Source organism: Equus caballus, chromosome 31, assembly GCF_041296265.1.
Source record: "Equus caballus isolate H_3958 breed thoroughbred chromosome 31, TB-T2T, whole genome shotgun sequence".
Taxonomy (NCBI): Eukaryota; Metazoa; Chordata; class Mammalia; order Perissodactyla; family Equidae; genus Equus; species Equus caballus.
In genome coordinates, this window is record NC_091714.1 from 10,386,292 (window position 1) to 10,402,979 (window position 16,688).

Here is a 16,688-nt window from a genome sequence, read left to right on the forward strand (position 1 = left end):
GACCACCTCCGTGCTCCAGGTGCCAGTATCCTGCGAACGGAGGGTCTGCGCTTCCCCAACACACCCACAGCACCCTGCCTGGGATGTCTCCCCTCCACCTGCCCTATGAGAATCCCACCCATCTTTCTAAGCCCTGTGCAGATGCCACCTGCCAAAGCCTTTCCTGCCTTCCCCACTGGATGTACTGCTTCCTTCTGGACCCCACCCCCACCTCGAGTGCACTCAGTGACTTTTTTATGGCACTGAAGACTTATTCTGCTTTTAAGAACTCAGAGTTACAGCCCAGCTCTTGGCGTGAACAGATGTTTGTAGAGGAGGAGAATGAATCACCCTGCCCCCATCACTGCGCTGCCCCCTTTTGATTGACTGTCCATGCAAGGTCTGGGCGGATCCTTTCTGACTTTGTAAGCTCGACAGGTTTCGCACGTGGTGGGTACTCAATAAACTGATTTTGAAGGAAATAGATGCCAAGCAGGCGTCTTTTGTTGGAACCTGCCTGGCTGTGTGGCCTGAAGACTCAGTGCCATCCTTTCTGGAGGAGACTCCTTTCATCTCTTTCCCAGGGGATTCTTGAGAGTTCATAGTACTGGGCAGCCACCCCACTGCCCACTGACCCCCAAGAGGCCCCACCCCATTGCTTCTGCCTCTCTGATGCAGAGATGAATGAGAGGGAACAGTCTCAGGTCACAGTAGCAGGCAATGGGAGGTGGAGAGGAAAGAGGGAGAAGAGGAGGGAGGATGGGCTGGGGCTCTGAGGCCGGATGTGCTCCCTCCAAGGGTGACCCTGGTGGCTGAGCATCCTTCCCCTTCTCTCACCACAGGCAGGCTGAGGTGCAGACAGGGAAGGGCCCAGAAAGTGCCTACAAATGAGCCAGGCATTGCACCCACAGCCATTTATGGCGCTCTCTCCTTCCACTCCTCCCTCACCCTTCTTATCTGTTCTCCTCTCCTTCCTGGCTTTGCCACACTCTGGAACTACACGTCATCCGGTCTTGGCTTCCTTCTGGAATGAGCTGGCTGATTCCTTTCTTCGAAAGACCTGCTGGGTTTCATGTGGGCCGGATGAAGGGCTTCTTGTTCATCAGGGTTTCCATCATTCGTGTCAGCATTTCTGATAAGGTGTCTTGGTGGGTTTTCAATTAGCCGACTTTGTTTCTACTCTCTCTCACTTCATCAACGACATTGTTTTTTGTTGGCTATTTTGCAGAGCAAATCTACTGTGAGAAGTCTTTGCCCGGGCCTTCACTTCTCATCAAAATATTTTTATACCATGGTCAGGGGATCAGACGGGAGGCCACTGAGAAATTTTAAACATAAGTTATTTTCTTGCCTAGAACCCCCTGCAGAGGTCACTTGCCAAGGTCACACTGGACTCCAGTCCTGTGCTCAGGCAATTTAGCCAGAAAAACCTCCTCATGTTTGAAAGACTTGGTACCTTACAGATTCTTGCTCCACACTGACTGCAGGTCTGGAGAGAACAAGCTGTGGGCAGCACTGCCCTCAATCAGAGGACAGCTTTATGAGTGAGAGATGTCACAGATCGGTCTCATCCATCATAAATAGACTACCTCTAAGGAGCCTGCCAAACTCTCAGGGCCTCCACAGTGGAGGGAGCTTAGAGCTCTGGAGTTCAACACTTATCTGATGCTAGAATCTCCTACCACACTGACAACGGGATCCATCCTCTTTTCAAACACCCCGGCCCTGTGATCCCATTGCCTCCCCAGGCCATGCCACTTCTGAGCTGCTCCAGGGGTTAGCACACCTTTCTCAAAGAGTGAGAGTGGCCCCTCAGAAGCATCCACCTGGCCATCCATCCGGGCCACCTCCAAAGCCACAGGGTGTCCAGAGGGAACGGAGGAGACAAAAATGCTGAACAGGCATCCTGATGGCACTCAGCCTTTCCTATCACATATATGATCAGTGATAACCAACATGATACGTTTTCAAAAACACATCACAACCAATTAGAACCTAAAGCATACTTTTTCTTCTGGAATACAAACTTACGATAAATCATCAGAACTCAATATTTCTTAATAGACTCACTCAGTGGAGGCAATCTTCTCCAAAGCATCTATTTCAAACAGAAAACACTCCATCAGAACAGAGGGGCTTCAGGTTGTCACACCATTGACTGGGGAGGGACATTAGTGTCACAAAAAATCTATGTGCTTCATAATTGAAAAAACCCAGCACCTCACTTTTGAGTATGGATCTGTCTGAGAACCTGAAATTCTCCTCTACTTCCAAAAATGATACAGCAGATCCAAGCTGGGGGCATTGCTCAGACTGCTCACGTCACCTCCCGCTCATCTTCCCCTACTGAGGGTGGGCACGTTTGCTGTCAGCTTCCTCCTGAATCTCGCTCCTGGCTCTGGCTTTTCTCCAGGAGAGAAATGGGGTGGTTTTATCAGACAGTCCTTTATGTCGGCTGGGGCAGCTGCCCTCAGAGACTTTGACCTCAGCTTTAGATTGCCTTTTTCCAGGCAGGAGCCCAGCATGACAGTGGATCAGGAGGTGCCACAAAGCTAAGTGGGGACCAAATGAGCAGGAGCAAAGTTACGATGATGATAATCGTTCTTGTAAATTGTGAAGGGTGGGCTAGTTCAACAAGGACCTCATGGGGCATTCTGTTAACATTTTCAACCTGAACTCAGGGGAGGAAATATAAATACATACACACACGTGTGTGTGTATGTGTATATATGTATATTAAGCCTGTCGCTTTTTGTCTCCCATCCTCTCTCTCCTAGATTAACAGAAAGGGCAGGAAAGGGAAGGGAGGGGAGAAACAGACTCAGAAGTGATGGACTGCTAGTGAGCTTCATGGATGGGTTCAGACAGAAAACCTCTCAAATCCACCTGCACTTGAGTGCTGCTTCCGGGGTACCCCCTACTGCAAGGCCTGTGGGGTCAACAGTACAACGGCCTCTCCCAAAGATGCACCTGTGAACCCATCACCTTACACGGCACAAGGGAGTCTGTAGCTTGAAGGCTATGGACGTTGAGATGGGAGATCATCCTGAACTATCAGGGTGGGGGCCAATCTTTAAAAGTGGAGAGACTTTCTGGCTGAGGTTAGAAAGACGGATGGAAGAAGAGGCAAGAGAGACTCAAAGTATGAGAGCGACTTGACCCACTGGCGCTGGCTTTGAAGAGGAAGGGAGCCAGGAGGCAGCGAATGGAGCAGGGGGCCTGAGTCCTACACCTCATGAATTTAGTCAACCATCTGAATGAGCCTGGAAGAAGATTCTCCCTGTAGACTTCAGATAAGGGTCCAGGCTGGCGACATGTTGGTGTCAGCCTTCTGGGACCTGGAGCAGAAACCAGCTGAGTCTACTGGACTTCTGACCTACAGAACTGTGTGATAATAAGCTGATGTTGCTTTAAACCTCTACATTTGTGGCTAATTGTTAAAGCAGCAACAGGACGTGAACACAGCCGGCACATGCCAGAGCATGCTGGGAAAGGCCCTGGCCTGGATGGACCAGGATGTCCTAGATGCTGTGAGAGGCTGGCACGCAGTCAGAGCAGGTTGTGGCTGCCACAGCTGTGGCCGCTGAGCTCCTGAATGTGGAGGACACGCCTGGGTAACACCAGCAAAGGGAAAAACATCTGCCTGTTCACAAGGAGGGTCAGCATCTCATACGGCAACACTATTTGGAAAGGCAGTGGCTGAGATTTTCATGAGGCCATAGGAGCAACTCTTTACCTCTCCCTGAGAATGGTATTTCCAGGGGAAAGAAACTAAAATTCGCTCTGGGCCAGATAGGAGCGTTTCTCTTTCCTCCCCTCTCCACATGAATAGTTTCTCTAGCAAAGTCAGCATCCCACTTCAAAGACACTGTCACTCTCCCTATCAGCAACCTTTGTCTCGTCCCCTTACAGGGAACACAAAGCTCTTGATTATGCAGACTGTGCAGTCAAAAAAGAAGGTTTTGGCAGATCCTGCCTGTCACATAGATGGCCACAAGAGGATGCCTCCTTCAAGTCACTCTCACATGCACGTCAGCAATGCTTTGTGTTGAGCATTCTCACATATTCCATACAGTTGATTTTGTCAGCATACCTTTGTCAAGTACAGAAGCGTCGACTATTTTGAGTCAAAAAATTGAGACACAAAAGGGTTAAAAGAAATGACCCAGGACCTCATAATTAACTGTGGTGGAGCAGAGTTAAAAGACTTTTACCCCAGTCCAGGACTCGCTACCTCGTCCTTCCTCGTGACTCCTTCTGGGATTATGATACGATAAGATCCACCAGTTGGGAGGTCTGTAGTAATAGGATGAAGATCGGTAGCAACAAACCCAACCACACACAGGTCCTCTCTGCCCCCGTGGGGAGTGCTGTGTCTGAAGGTGATCCCAAGGAGAACCACGAAGAACAGCAGGTAGCCTGCAGCCCCGGAAAGAAGCAGGTGAAATCTCCCAGGCTTCAGGTCAGCCTTTCTCCTCCCCGCCCCCATGAGAGGAGTCCCTGTCATTGACATCCATTGTCTGAAATGCTTAACGGGCATCCTGCACAGGCACAGGGTCTCAGGAAAGGCCAGGTGCCGGGGAGAGAGGAGGGGAGGCGGCCGAGGCTGCCACACACCTGAGGCTTCAGCAAGCATTCCAGCTGGCAGCCCGGACCTCAACTCTGGTTCTGAGGTGCATTGATGAAACTTAACACCACCAGCATGTTTCCATGATGTAAGTGATTTCCTGAAAGACTTGGGCGAGCTTCTTCAGGGAAGAAAAGACAAGGCTTGGCTATAAGCTGTGCCAAAGCAACAGGCCTTGGAAATCGCAGGGCACAGAGAGGTGATGACCGTGGAGGGTGGGAGGGTTGGGGAGAGGGAGGAAGGATGGCATTTCCCATGGGAACTGTTCCTAGCAGCCCAGATGTTGAAGACCTCATTCCCAGGACCACCTTTCCTTCTGGCCAACTGCTAGTAACTCTAGCTTCCCAGATCATTAACAGAAGACAGGACGTCCCTGTAAAACGAAATCTCCGAGCCCCCTCTGCACATCTTCCATATGGCCCTGGCCCCTTTTTAAGAGATTAGTTGGCTACAGAATCTGTACTCGCAACCAGCATCCTGTGCTGCCCATAAACACAGGGGTACCAAAAAGGGGACACTTCGTATTAAGTAATTCTGTATCCAGGACCACATTTGCTTTTAGATCTATCTAAATACCACCAACACACACACGCACACACTCACACACACACACACACACACACACACACACACACACACACGCTAGCTCCCAGGGACACGGGCCAGTTTATTTTTAATAACTAAATGATATGCATGACATGTACCTCTTAGTAAAGTCCTTCATTCTTTAAGAATTCTCTACCACAAGATGAAGATTACTCCTGGGAGTAACGAGGAGTTAAAGTCCAACGTACCTGGTTGTACGAAGAAGAAAGAGAGCTGGGTGCCAGAGGGAGCCAGGTGAGTGGGTCCAGCTGGCAGACTCTGCACTAATTAGTGTAAAACCTAGGGGGACAGGGGAGGGAGCGGGGGCCCATTCAAACACTTAATGGGCCAACGTTTTTCTTTCAAGAAGTTCAAAATCCTATGGTACACGCCCATTTATACTGTTCGGCAGGATGGGATTAACCTAAAAGACTTGAGATTGACCAACTTTAGTCCATCCAGGGCTATGAAAAGGTGTTCTCTTCCTGGAAATAAATATGGGTTATCTGTACCTCCCAGTGAGATGCTGGACTGCACCCCTAGACAGAATCCATATGAGGGTCAGAGGATTCCCAACTGGTGACCATACCAAAAAGGGGGCCCACACAGGGGCATCCATAAATGTTCCATAGGGACCACTGCTGAGCACAATGAAGTCAGCTGGGGCTCCGCAACCTCACTTCTCCTTAAACCAACCTGGTTTAATACAAATCAGTGCTGGTCTCTGGGGCTGGGCAAGAATTCACACTTGACTCTCTAGCTAAAGAGCGCTTCGATTTAAGCAAGGCTAAATGAGTCCCTCAAAGGTTCAAGCTTTCAGACGCAATTATTCATGCAAGTGAATATAGGGAGTTCTTTGGGTGCTTTACAGAAAGAAAAAGAATATGGCTTATGAGAAGAACCAGATACAAGACGCAGAGGTCACGGAGAAGGTCAGTCCAATACTTATACGCTCGCATTGGAAAAACCAGAACAACCAGAAAGGATATCTTGCAGGACTGTCCTTCAGGGCATTTAGGAATCCCGTTTGTTGTGAACCTGTGGGAAGGAAACCAAAATTTAGTGTTCAAATGTTCACCTCCAGAACACAGCCTGCAGGCTGGAAGCTCTCTCATCTACTTAAAAATCATAGGTCTAAAGATCAATTAAATAAGTATATTTCCTACATGCTATGGCACTCAGTATACTGAACAAAGATTGAGATTCCACTAAAGTTATTCAACAAGAAAATGGTAGATTCATAATTAGACCCAACATCTGCTGGATATTTTTTCAATAAAAGCAGATGCATGTCTGCATACTGGCCCATAAATTAGAGTTCTGATTACTCCTTTGTTTTCCTCATTTTAATAGGAAACCAGAATACTGTAGGCTATTTTTTCTCTTCTTTTATGAAAGACTGTTTTCCCAAAGTTTGTTAACTTTTGACCCTGGACGTCTTATAAACTAGGCTACATATAAAAGACGTCTTTCTCTGCACCCATCGTAAACAAACCCATAAAGCTGAAGTTTATCACTGACTCCTTCCGGGACATGAACTGTCCATACAAAAAAACATTCCTTTAGGGGCTTGAGTGAAGATGCATCTGACAAGAAGCAATTTCTGTTTTATGTATTGACATGACGCTTTTTAAAAAGAAAAGCCCACAGGGAGGAAGTCTTAGTGCTCCGATCTTGGGGTGGTGACGCCGGGTCCCTGCTGTGCTGTGGGAAGCCATGTGTTTGGGGACATACTCTGGCGCTGGGGCAGCAATGAGATGAATATGGAGAGAAGTGCCGGTTCTAGTGCGTCTCTGTGGTGTTTCCTGTTGGTGTGGCTACAACGTGGGAGTTGTAGGCAGTGTCTTGGACATGTCTGTGTAACTGCAAACCGTGTCAGGCCACGGGAAGGCTAAGAGTGGGATGGCTCCACATTCTTCATTGCGTTCTCACTCCCTCTGTGCTGTCCTCCCCTCCTCTCTGTGCCCACTGGCCACCACTGAGGCACAAGGATGTGCTGTGTGCTAGGATGCCCACTGGCGGGAGAACTGCTGAGGCAAGCTTAAGGCTTTCTCTTCCACCTCTGCTAGGCCAGCAGGGCAAAACCAGCAAGTGGACATGCTGCAGGTCTCAGCACAAACACAATCTGGAGGCACAATTAGGAGACCAAAAGAAATAATTTCTCCTTGCCTACTGAACCCAAATGGCATTGCTTTCCCAGACTCTCCTTCCTCTCTAAGGAAATCCAGATGTCATCTTCCCAGGAATCTTTGCGATGACAGAATTCTCTCCCTGCCCGCCGCCCCCCCCCCCCCCCCCCCCCGCCCCTGTCGTGTTGTCCCTCTCAGAGCCCATTACGCAGCAGGGAGAGCTCAGAACAGCTCTCTGCTGCTCTCAAATCGCTCTGTGCCTTTGCCAGTGTTTTCAGAATCTTAGTGGGATTATGGGAAGCATGTAAAAACCTCTGCTCTCGGTTTGCGTGGTGACGCAGCGGTTAAGTGCGTAACTTCCTCTTCCTCGGCCCGGGGTTCGCCGGTTCAGATCCAGGGTGCAGACATGGCACCACGTGGCAAGCCATGCTGTGGTAGGCGTCCCACATAGAAAGTAGAGGAAGATGGGCATGGATGTTAGCTCAGGGCCAGTCTTCCTCAGCAGAAGGAGGAGGATTGGCAGCAGATGTTAGCTCAGGGCTAATCTTCCTCAAAAGAGAAAAAAACCTCTGCTCTCCTTAAAGCGTCCCATGCCAAGCCAAATTGGGGGTGGGTGGTGTCGTTTAGTGGGAGTTTTTGGGGAGAGTACAGAATGAGGGAAGAGGAAAATCTTCATTGGCTTTTGTCCAAAATATTTGGGTAACTTGCAGGCAGATAAATTCTGAATGCTTTTTTGATGGAAGACTGGATTACCAACATATAAGCATAAACTCCAGCAAACTCCATTTTGCTGGAGCCAGGGTGAGTAAAACTTTAGAGAAGATGCAAGCGAAATGTATATCGCAACCCACCTGTGGTGACAGGTGGCTTTGTGTGTGTTCTCAGACTTTATGCGTGCAGTCGAGTGAGCAAAAACTGGCCCTTGATATCCACAATGTAGGGGCAAGGCCATAAATACAATGCAATAATATATAAATATATCTGAAAGCATTTCGAAGTTGCTAAAGATGATAGAAAAATGTAATGTTTACGTGCTATTTTTTAGTGTCATAGATATGCTGGCATATTAGCACTTACTTCTACTCTAGTGTAGACAATTGCTTCTTCTGTCTATTAATACGTAGATGGGACCCTGGCTACATTTTGGCCATTCCGAGACTCTGAAAACAGAGAGCAGAGATGCCCCTGCAGAGCCACTATTGGCATCTGTCCCAGGTAGTAGGGAAGAGATCTCTAATGAATGTCAATCCTCTCCTTGCAGTGCCACCAACTTATGGCTCTCAAGCATATATGACAAATTTGTGTCACATGTAGATGTAAGGATTTCAGTCAGAAAGAATGGGAACTAGGATTAAAATGCTTACGAAAATTTGAGACAGTCCATTTAATGCTCAAAATCGACCAATATTTCAAAAGAATGAGTGTGAAATGTTCCATACTGCTCCTCCCCCACCTCCCGCAAGCCAGCTCACCAATCCCACGAAGCGAAGGGAGGAGAATATGCATTTCTGACTCTGGCGCAGCTCGGCTCCATTTGTGGTTTTGGTGCTGTTGTATGTGAAGAGAGCGAGGCCTGTGCTCAGACACTTCTGGAAACATTCCAGAGGGAGGCTCTGTAGTTGCTAATGGGTGATTGTACCTCAGGAACGTGGGCAAGAGACAATGCTGGTCTTTAGTGGGGCTAATGGCATTGTGATGGAAGTTTTAAGGCTTAAATATATAGTTCAAAACCAATTAACTTCCTTCTCATCATTTCCAATTGTAGGAAAGTGAATGGTCCAGAGACAAGAGAAATTCAAAGTGATGACCCTGAGAATGGGGGATGAAAAAATGCCATTTGCCTAGGCAAATATATATTAAAATCATTTATATCTAAGTCTCTTTTTTATTTTTTATTTTTTGAGGAAGATTAGCCCTGAGTTAATATCTGCCGCCAGTCCTCTTCTTTTGCTGAGGAAGACTGGCCCTGAGCTAACATCCGTGCCCATCTTCCTCTACTTTCTATGTGGGACGCCTACCACAGCATGGCTTTTGCCAAGTGGTGCCATGTCTTCACCCAGGATCCGAACTGGCAAACCCCGGGTCGCTGAGCAGCAGAACGTGTGAACTTAACTGCTGCACCACCTGGCCGGCCCCTAAGTCTCATTTTTAATAAAGTTGCTTCTTTCATATGCCAAGCATTTATGAATGTTCTAGCAGAGAATCAAACATCTTATCAAATGTATGTCTTTAAGAGATAGACTTGTGCATAAGAAAACCCAGGCTTTATCCTACACATTTTTTTCTAGGGAGGGTGACTGTTCCTGCATAAGTAGATATCATTAAAAAAAAAAGCTCTGCCATCAGGGCAGCACATTATCCTTTGTGAAAATATGGGGATGATTCTTTCAGGGAATCCCTTAGCAGAAGAAAAAGTGACGTTACTTAGGTTGGGATGAGGGAGAGTATATCAAGGAAAAAGTCTTAGAAGTGAAAGACAGCCGGATCCAGGTGTGACCCGGCAGCTGCTGTTGGAAGGACCGGGAATGGGGACCGGAAGGGAGAGAGGGAGATGACGAGGGATGGAGGAAGGTAGGAAGTGAGAAGGGGGAAGAGAAGAAAGAAAAGCCCGAAATGATCAAAATACTAACTCGAAATCAAATCAGAAAACCAAAGTCAGGCAAATGGTTACATACGTAATCTGATTTCGCCAGCATACTTACGAAGAATGACGTGCGTGATAACGAATGCAAATATAAAGACTGTCAGAAAAGACAGAGATAAAATAAACATATAAAAAAATCTGTAGTTTCTTTTCCCCACACAGTTGCCTACCCAGGGACAGTGGTGATCAAACCGTTCTGAAATGAGAGGCAGAAAAAAAGAGATGGAAGTCAATTAATAAAATGATTTTATGAATTAATTTATTATTTACTTGTTAATGCTTTTTACTTGAGGGAGTCCCTCCTCCCCAATATCCCAACCACCCTTTATCCAACCTCTGATAATACAGTAAAACAATATCATACTATGTATTTCCAAATTAACCACTCAGAGAAATGCTTAACATTAAAACATTTCGAGAACATCATTATTCTTTCAAGAGAGCTTAGCTGTTTTGAAAAAAACATAGAGTATGCATTCTATTCTCATTAAAATTAGTAAAGATTTTCCTGTTTTCTAAAAGAAACCTCTTTAGCTTACAGAACAATCTTCCCTTAAGATGGTACCAACACCTCTGATGTTAAGTGCTGGGCTGGGCGGGCCTAGGGCCTTTCACAGGTGTGTGGTGTTGAATGATCTCCTCTCATGGTAAATGGCCACAGAGAGGTCACTAGCCACCTGGGACAGGCCAGAGGGACAATGCTTTGTTCTTCCATCCCAGTTACAACTGTTTCCTAGGAAACGTCTCTGCTGTTTCAATAGTTGTAGAAGAATTGATATCATTTTTTAAAGTGAACTATGATCTTCGAGAGCAGTGTAATTCACTGGATATTTTAGCCCACAGTTCTCAGCTTCCTGACCTGTAAAACTTTAAGGAGTTCTTGTGGGGTTAAGTAAAGCAATGTCTGGGAAAGCATTTAAAAAAAAACATATATGATGCTTTATAGTTTGTCAAGAGAAGTCACACACATGAACCCATTTGGCCTTGAAACGTTCCTACCGGGAAAATGATGCTGCTGCCCTACGTTACAGAGGAGCGAACTGAGGCTCAGAGAGAAGGGAGCCTGCCTGTATGGGGAACTAGAACCTGAGGCCAGGTCTTTCAGGGCTGCCCCCGTCTTCCCAATGCGTATGCTGCTTCTAGCCCTTTGTCAGAGCACTGGGGTTGGGCATTATCAAGCTGTCACCCACGGAACCCTAGTACAAAAGCCATGTCTTCTCATCTGGGAATCTCACACGAAACCCGTTGTGCATTTGTGATTTGTTCTTCCCCTTGCAACTAATGGCAAAGTGCTTCTCTTCTCTACTACTCAGCTGATCTCCCATTTAGAGGGGCGATCCAGAGGACCCTTCTCATACTCCTACTGCCCCCAGGCCTCCTGCCCCGCCATGGGCTGGAAAACGCTAGACATACGACTCAGCTTTTCACTCAGGCTCTTTTCCAAGCCTAGCTTCTACCCAATTTTCACATTTTATCTTTAAGTGCTTTAAAAACATACAGAGAAGGCTATGGTAAGTGTGACTATGGAAATAAAACATTATGAAGTTATGCGAGGCAGTCAATTTCATCGCTTTCTGGTCACCTATTATAAATCCCTCATCTCATCTTTTATGTCGAGTGCAAGCTTGTTTCTTGAAAAGGGCAGGCACGAGGACACCTGGAGATAGTGGCGGCAGAGGAACTGTAAGAGTCACTGTTATCTGCAAGTGACATTAACAGGAAACAGCCAGTCCATCCGACCCATGGCCTCCAAGATGCTGACACTCAAAGGAAAGTAATTCCTATTGGTGTATCCATGTGAGTTACATGTTAACATGTGCTGCCAACCCAACCCAGCTGGAAAAACTAACCCCTGCATAAAGACAACCTCTTTTCCCCTAAGTCACTGACCTGCACAGGCTTTACAACAGAGATCTACACAAAGAAATACAAAAGGAGAACAAAAAAATCTGAATCAGTCAGATTGTCCTAACAGCTTGAGGCTACCATTTTGAGAAACCTTTCTTCTTTCTACCTGAGTATAGAAAATGGGAATGGGAAGTGGAGGCTGGGGGCACAAAAACACACGTGAGGTTGGAACCTTGGATTCCAGCTGTGAAAGCTCATCTCCAAATCCCAAATACGTGGCGGACGGAGGCTCTTCAAGGACGTGAGAATTGCCCATCTGCAGAGAAGACAAGTGGGCTTGGGAGGCATAACTAACATCATGGAAGCCCCACCCCAAGCACCAAGGTCTCTGCGGCCCGCTGTAGACGCTTTCTGTGGGGGCGGGGCAGGGGTAAGTTGTATTTTTAGCTTAGAAAGTTTCCTATTAGCCAAGCTGTGATGCTGTGCTTTCCTGAGGGAGGCACAGCAACTGGAGAAGTGAAAGCAATAGATGATGAGTATGAGACTGTCGGTCACGGGGTCTGCGGGGTTTCTTGGGAAACCAGCGATGTCTCAGGAACGGGTGTGAATGCCCGGCTCTCTGGCAGTCCTGAGCTGAAAGCAGTTTCCATTTGGTAACTTGTCTTTTTGAGAACTTTTTCTTGACTGACGACAATCCCACTCAAAATGGAGTCTCATTGAGAAATTGTTTTATTTGATGTTTTTCATGTCCTCCTTTGTGTTTGTTGAATACATGGTGGTAATCAGCTTAAGAGACTCCATGGGCATCTCTGGAGGACAGGAGGCCTCAGAGTCATGGCCGTCTGTCTAACGGCGCCTCACACTCTCATTCTCCCCTACCCTGGCCCCCTCCTCCCATCTCCTTCCTCACCTTGCCTCTCTGCCTGACTTCTGGTGGTGGGCTGCACCCCAGGCTCAGGCTGGGCCTCTGCTCTCTCCATGGTCTCTCTCTCTCACTGGGCAGTCTCTTTTCATCCCAAGTTCAAATGCCAACTATACACTGATGACGCTAAAATGGCCATGTGCCATCTTCAGCAACAGACTCATGCTGAACTGCCTGACATCTTAAACTTGACATGCCCTAGAGAGAACTTCCCCTTATCCCCCTCCAAACACGTTCCTCTTCAGACTCCCATTTAACTTCTGCCCCTCAACCCCCCAGAATCCCGGGCACCATTTTCACCCTGATCTTTCCCTCACCCCTACATCTGGGCCATGAGCAAGTCTTGTCAGCTCGACTCCCACCTTTATCTAAACTCATCTTATTTATTTTTAACGTGCTTTTATCTGCCAACTCTACTGATAGCCTTTAATAAATATTTGTCAAAAGACTGAATAAGCCCTCATACTATCAAAAAGACGTCCAGGCGAGCCAGTACGTTAACATCACACGGTTAACAGGAGCAAAGCTGGGACGGTGCCAGTTTCATCTGCCCCCAGAACGCTTGACCGCTAAATGCCACACTGCTGTGCCCAGCACTGCATCAGGGGCTAGGACCACAAACAAGAAAAACAACAACATAACGCTCCACGCCTTCTAGGAGTTCCTTATCTATTTGGTGAGGACACTTTATTTTCCAACTCCGAAACAGTCCTCCGACCCAAAGAATGAACACCTAACAGAGGAAAATCTAATTTAGTGTTGAAATCAGTCTGGTCTCTCGCCATCATTGGCAGCATACAACATTCTCCTTTATGGGTCAAGGATAAAAATGGGACAAGATGAGGACGATAAGGTGGCTCACGCTGCCCTGCATGGCTCTGCTCTGGATGCAGTGACTCTCACTCAGGGGGGTGGAGGAAGCCGAGGAGCTGCCTGGGGTCATTTTGAATGGAGAGGCTTGGGCCATTCAGTTTCCAGGGAAGAAGAGCAGACAGGAGTTGGGCACAAGCTGAGCTGGGGCAAGAGCGAGTGCTGGTGAGAAGTGACACCCGACGTGGCTCCCAGGGACCTGAGGGAAGCAGCAATGGGCTGGGAGGGAGAACATCTGCAGGAGGAGAGGGGAGTCCAACAGCTGGCAGAGCTAGATGCACACAGCCACAGCATCTGAGAGGTTTCAAACAACTCTTACTAGAGATCCGTTTGTCTATTTTCCATGTGGGAAAACTGAATGGGGTGTCCTACGTCCTAGGAGGAGCAGGGGTAGGGGTGTGGTGTGTGTGATGAGAAGCTCTTTAAAAAGCCACTTTGGAGTGGTTGCACATCCTTTGGTTCTGAAGTTTGGATCCTTCCAGAGGGGTGTGATCTCTACTCTGTACCATCTCAGGAGGGTTCATTTGAAGAGAGTGAGACGCTGTTCCCTAAAGGAGGCTATTGTAGATCTGGGCTCAGCCTTGCTGCTGCACAAGAACAGAGCCTGGGGGGGAAGAGAACGGAACACGGGGGTGGGGTGGGGGCTGATAAACCTAGAAGGTTCTCTAATAACTTGAGATCCGGGTTAGCTAGCTGGGGGTCCCAACCGATGGCAGCTCTGGGAGCATCAGGCTGCCCCGTGATGATTTGTGGACCTGTTTCCCTCTCCTTCCCCAGGGGACGCCTGGAGGTGAGAGATCTTTCCTTGGCACCCTAACAGCGCTGGCACCTAAGCGCCTGGCATGTAGCAGACAGTCAACAACTAGGCACTAAGCGAGGGAAGAAACGCCTTTAATTGCCTTTAGTAGGTTTTTGAATGATCACTGCTCCTGGTTGCCAGGTGGAGACATGAGAAAATGCTGCTGAAAGATAAGATTTTGAGCAAGCCAACAGGAAAAGGCAGGGGGCCAGGAAATTTGGACGCATTCAGAGAAGGCTGAGGGTTGTTGACTAGAAGCTAAAAGAGCTGATCAGACAGTTGTTAATGTGGATCATCTCATGGAGAGAAGTGGTCTCTGGCCTCTCCTGCTAATGAAACTGGCAGAGAGTTAGCCATTGAGGATTCCGTAGCTAGGAACTAAAGTTTTTTTTCCTTCTTGCAATTACTGATTATAGCTTTTAGCTGTTTAATCCACTCATCATTAACTGTGCTGTTTAGGCAATATGTTCTCTGACTCCCACTGGGCTCCTATAGATAACATCTCCCTGGAGCCTCGGTCCCCATGGTAATGGGTGTGTGAGCTGTTTTTCAGGAATTAGAACCCCTTGTCCACTTCAGGCCAGTTGAGACCACCAACTCACCACCTGGGCCCGTGGAGATGTCCAATAGGCGACCTTTGACGTCAAGAGACTAAAAACTCCACCCTCAGATCATGCTCACGCCGCCATTTTGTGAACATGGGTCCTATGAAGACACATGAAGTCTGACTGCACTTGCACAGACCATCAATTCCCTCACCTCTCCTCACCTCCGATCACCTCTCCCCACATTTCAGACCATCTTGCCCCCATCCCATAAATATCCCTGAGCCCCTATTTTCGGGGAAGTGAATTTGAGACTCATGCTCTGACTTCCTCACATGGCTGCCTTGTGAGTAAACCCTCTCTCTGCTGCAATCTCATCGTCTTGGTGTTTGGCTTTCTGGGCGGCGGGCACAAACAAACCCAGTTTGGTAACACTAATAGTGAGAGGCAGAGGGGGTTTTATTGAAAGCTCCACAGGGCGCCACTGGGAAACCAAGAGGCTATGGGTGGAATTCAAGTCAGGGGCGGCAACTTCAAGAAGTCACCTGCCCTCAGATCCTGAGTGGGGAAAGAAGCTTCCATTAAAATGGCCAGTGGGAACACAACTTAGGAAAAGGAGTTAACCCAAAACTCTAAATGATGATGAAAATAATATTATTAATGATGATTAAAGTCACCATTCACCGAGTGCCTGTGACATCATTATTTAATTTATTCTTGACAACAGCCTCGAGAGATGGGTGTCATTCCCACACTTTACAGAAGAGGGAACTGTGGAGGGAAGTGACAGACCAAGAGCTGGAGGTGCTGTGTTGAGTGACTATGCCATCCCTCTGATGGAAGAAAGATTTAATTTAGGAGAGATGGAATGTGAAAAAGAGGCCCTAAAAATGAGGAGAAATGGAGAAGTATTAAAATCAGACAGGAACAGAAAAATCCACTGAAACACTAAGGGAAAAGTATTTGTAAAAGTTGTGTTTGAAGGCTGTCAGAGAAAAGAATACAATATCTGACAATGTTAAAATTTGAAATCACCCAGAAATTGGGTTCTAATATAGGCTCTCGAGATGGGATGCAGAGATAGATAACAATCAAATCCCCAGGCCAGGCACCCACGGTGGCCCAGAAAATTCTGCATTTTCCCTACAGTGATCCTGGGCTCTGGGCAATCTGTGTCCCAGCCTGGTCAGAAGAGGAATGTCTCAAGTTCTTTCTCTAAGACTGTCTTGAGCATCATATGAAAATAAAAGACGTAAGTATGCAACTGAAATTTAAAACTTCTCATTGAAATGTTAATTACATTTAAATTAAGTTAAATGTTTTGAAAGGTACAAAATGGAAAATTCATTTTTCTTTAAACTTAGGATTTTTTTACTTCCAAAATCAGAAAAATTTAGAAAACCAGATAAGATTGTGCTTTAAACATTTTTACAGTGCATTCCCAGATAGTATCTCATGTGATAATACAATTATATACATACTGTAGGGGGTGGTGTCTCGTGCCACTCACACCTGCGTGTTCCAAGATTATGTGGATGGATGTTAGAGAGAAAGAAGGGCAAGTGCTGATATTCATATTTAGAATGTTCATAATTGTCCTCAGTTTCGCATTTCTGAAAGGTGGGCCTTGGTCAGAAGACCTTCAGCTCCTTCCTGCTCTAAGTTCTGGAGATCTGGGGTGAAGGCGCCCTGCCTTGTCCAGTACTCTTAGAGGCAGGGGTCCTTGTGGCTCAGTCCAGG

General features: G+C 47.1%; 1 protein-coding gene across 7 annotated transcripts in view; it reads right to left on the minus strand.

Annotated features, from left to right (window-relative positions):
• Positions 1 to 16,688, minus strand: part of ZDHHC14 (zinc finger DHHC-type palmitoyltransferase 14) — a 278,614-nt gene that overhangs the window by 35,406 nt on the left and 226,520 nt on the right. For all 7 annotated transcript variants that reach the window (XM_023633128.2, XM_001501190.6, XM_001501178.6 and 4 more), the window contains 2 exons: positions 10,023 to 10,160; positions 6,181 to 6,229 (listed from right to left, as the gene is read on the minus strand). In XM_023633128.2, coding sequence (XP_023488896.1) covers positions 6,181 to 6,229; positions 10,023 to 10,160 — 187 coding nt within the window. The remainder of the gene's footprint in view (positions 1 to 6,180; positions 6,230 to 10,022; positions 10,161 to 16,688) is intronic.